The sequence below is a fragment of the Aphanomyces invadans genome (genome assembly GCF_000520115.1).
Source record: "Aphanomyces invadans strain NJM9701 unplaced genomic scaffold supercont1.21, whole genome shotgun sequence".
Taxonomy (NCBI): domain Eukaryota; phylum Oomycota; class Saprolegniomycetes; order Saprolegniales; family Verrucalvaceae; genus Aphanomyces; species Aphanomyces invadans.
Window position 1 is genome coordinate 490,113 of NW_008580166.1, and position 2,291 is coordinate 492,403.

General features: G+C 55.4%; 2 protein-coding genes across 2 annotated transcripts; one reads left to right on the plus strand and one right to left on the minus strand.

Annotated features, from left to right (window-relative positions):
- Nucleotides 1–13: 13 nt before the first annotated feature.
- H310_09451 (hypothetical protein) lies at nt 14–461 on the minus strand (the record flags this gene model as incomplete). The annotated part of the gene is made up of 2 exons (XM_008875524.1): nt 14–22; nt 51–461. 2 exons carry the CDS (start codon nt 459–461, stop codon nt 14–16), a joined length of 420 nt encoding a protein of 139 aa, XP_008873746.1.
- Nucleotides 462–1,719: 1,258 nt separating this feature from the next.
- On the plus strand, nt 1,720–2,186 carry H310_09452 (hypothetical protein; the record flags this gene model as incomplete). Its single annotated transcript, XM_008875525.1, has 2 exons — nt 1,720–2,119; nt 2,170–2,186. 2 exons carry the CDS (start codon nt 1,720–1,722, stop codon nt 2,184–2,186), a joined length of 417 nt encoding a protein of 138 aa, XP_008873747.1.
- Nucleotides 2,187–2,291: the final 105 nt, after the last annotated feature.

The window sequence follows — 2,291 nt, forward strand, 5'->3', positions numbered from 1 at the left end:
GCCGTCGCAGGCTTCATTCCGCCTTCGAGGGCCTTCTTGATGTCGGCGACCGCTTGGGGACCGGCGACTTTTCCATGGGCGACGATGTCCTTGATATCTTTCAACAGGTCCTTGCCGTCCTTTACGCGGAGAACGCCAGTCTGGATGGCGTTTTGGATGGCCGTGACGAATTGCAGGCCGTTGTCGACGTTGAGCCCCGTCGTGGCGATGGTTCGAATCAACTGGACCAAGCTCGTGATGGTCTTGAAGTCTTGCATTCCGTTGCGCACAAGCTTCTCAAAGTCTTGGACAATGCCGACGAGGCTCGTGGATTCGGCAGATTCGACGGCGGCCGACTCAACAGGGGTCGACACAGCGAGGCCATGGTCGAACACGACAAACCCGGTAGGGACGGGCTCGTTTTGGGCGGCGACGTTGGCAACGGCGGCAAGGAGGAGTGTGCAGACCAAAGCACACTTCATGGCGAGAATAGTGATGTAAGGATGGCAAATTCCAAAGTGAGCAACCGATGGACGAGCTGTGGTTGCGCCTCTCTCTTTCGTGGCACCCGTTCATCCTTTCGGCTGGGTAATCTTGCCTACAGGCGGAAAATATACCGTGCCAACTGGTAGCAGTGCGACTAGTAGAGCATCCACACAATGTGTGGACCCACCATGCAAAGCAACGACGCAGCCGAAGTAACGGGTGGACGCTCTTACCGCAGGTTGACAAGACATCGCACACATCTGTTCCCGGGGTATGCGCCGCACACGCGGCCACCGGGATTGAACACGACGATTGTCATGCATGAATGCTCCAAGGCCTGACGCCGCACTCCTCTCCACCAGGGGCCACCGTATCCAATCCACATTGTGGAGCGTGACCAGCGTACGATAGAAGGTTATACCTCAGCCAAAGCACAATCAATATCTCACTCACTGGTCACGGGACCTCGACAAAGCATCAACAGCTGCTATCCGATGCATCCATTTTTGTCTTCACCCAGCGAAACTCAGGCCGAGCGAAATGTCTCTCGTATGCGGCGCAGAATCCAAGTCGACGCCAGTAAATGGGGCGCTTGGGTTATCTGGCATGTACCTGGTGTCGACTTGGATTCTGCGCCGCATACGAGAGATATGAGGCAGAAATGTTCGCCGCGGATCTTTGTATTGTACTCCATTTAGGTAATGGCCGCAGATCGTACGACAACGAATTTTTGGGAGAAGACAAAAATGGATGCATCGGATGGCAGCTGTTGATGCTTTGTCGAGGTCCCATGACCAGTGAGCGAGATATTGATTGTGCTTTGGCTGAGGTATAACCTTCTATCGTACGCTGGTCACGCTCCACAATGTGGATTGGATACGGTGGCCCCTGGTGGAGAGGAGTGCGGCGTCAGGCCTTGGAGCATTCATGCATGACAATCGTCGTGTTCAATCCCGGTGACCGCGTGTGCGGCGCATACCCCGGGAACAGATGTGTGCGATGTCTTGTCAACCTGCGGTAAGAGCGTCCACCCGTTACTTCGGCTGCGTCGTTGCTTTGCATGGTGGGTCCACACATTGTGTGGATGCTCTACTAGTCGCACTGCTACCAGTTGGCACGGTATATTTTCCGCCTGTAGGCAAGATTACCCAGCCGAAAGGATGAACGGGTGCCACGAAAGAGAGAGGCGCAACCACAGCTCGTCTATCGGTTGCTCACTTTGGAATTTGCCATCCTTACATCACTCTTCTCGCCATGAAGTGTGCTTTGGTCTGCACACTCCTCCTTGCCGCCGTTGCCAACGTCGCCGCCCAAAACGAGCCCGTCCCTACCGGGTTTGTCGTGTTCGACCATGGCCTCGCTGTGTCGACCCCTGTTGAGTCGGCCGCCGTCGAATCTGCCGAATCCACGAGCCTCGTCGGCATTGTCCAAGACTTTGAGAAGCTTGTGCGCAACGGAATGCAAGACTTCAAGACCATCACGAGCTTGGTCCAGTTGATTCGAACCATCGCCACGACGGGGCTCAACGTCGACAACGGCCTGCAATTCGTCACAGCCATCCAAAACGCCATCCAGACTGGCGTTCTCCGCGTAAAGGACGGCAAGGACCTGTTGAAAGATATCAAGGACATCGTCGCCCATGGAAAAGTCGCCGGTCCCCAAGCGGTCGCCGACATCAAGAAGGCCCTCGAAGGCGGAATGAAGCCTGCGACGGCCGCTGATCTCATCAGCGACCTACAAAAAGTCATTCAAAATGGCAGCAAGGACGTCACGACGACGCTCAATTTGGTCAAGCTGATCCAATCGATCCAACGCGACGGTCTCAA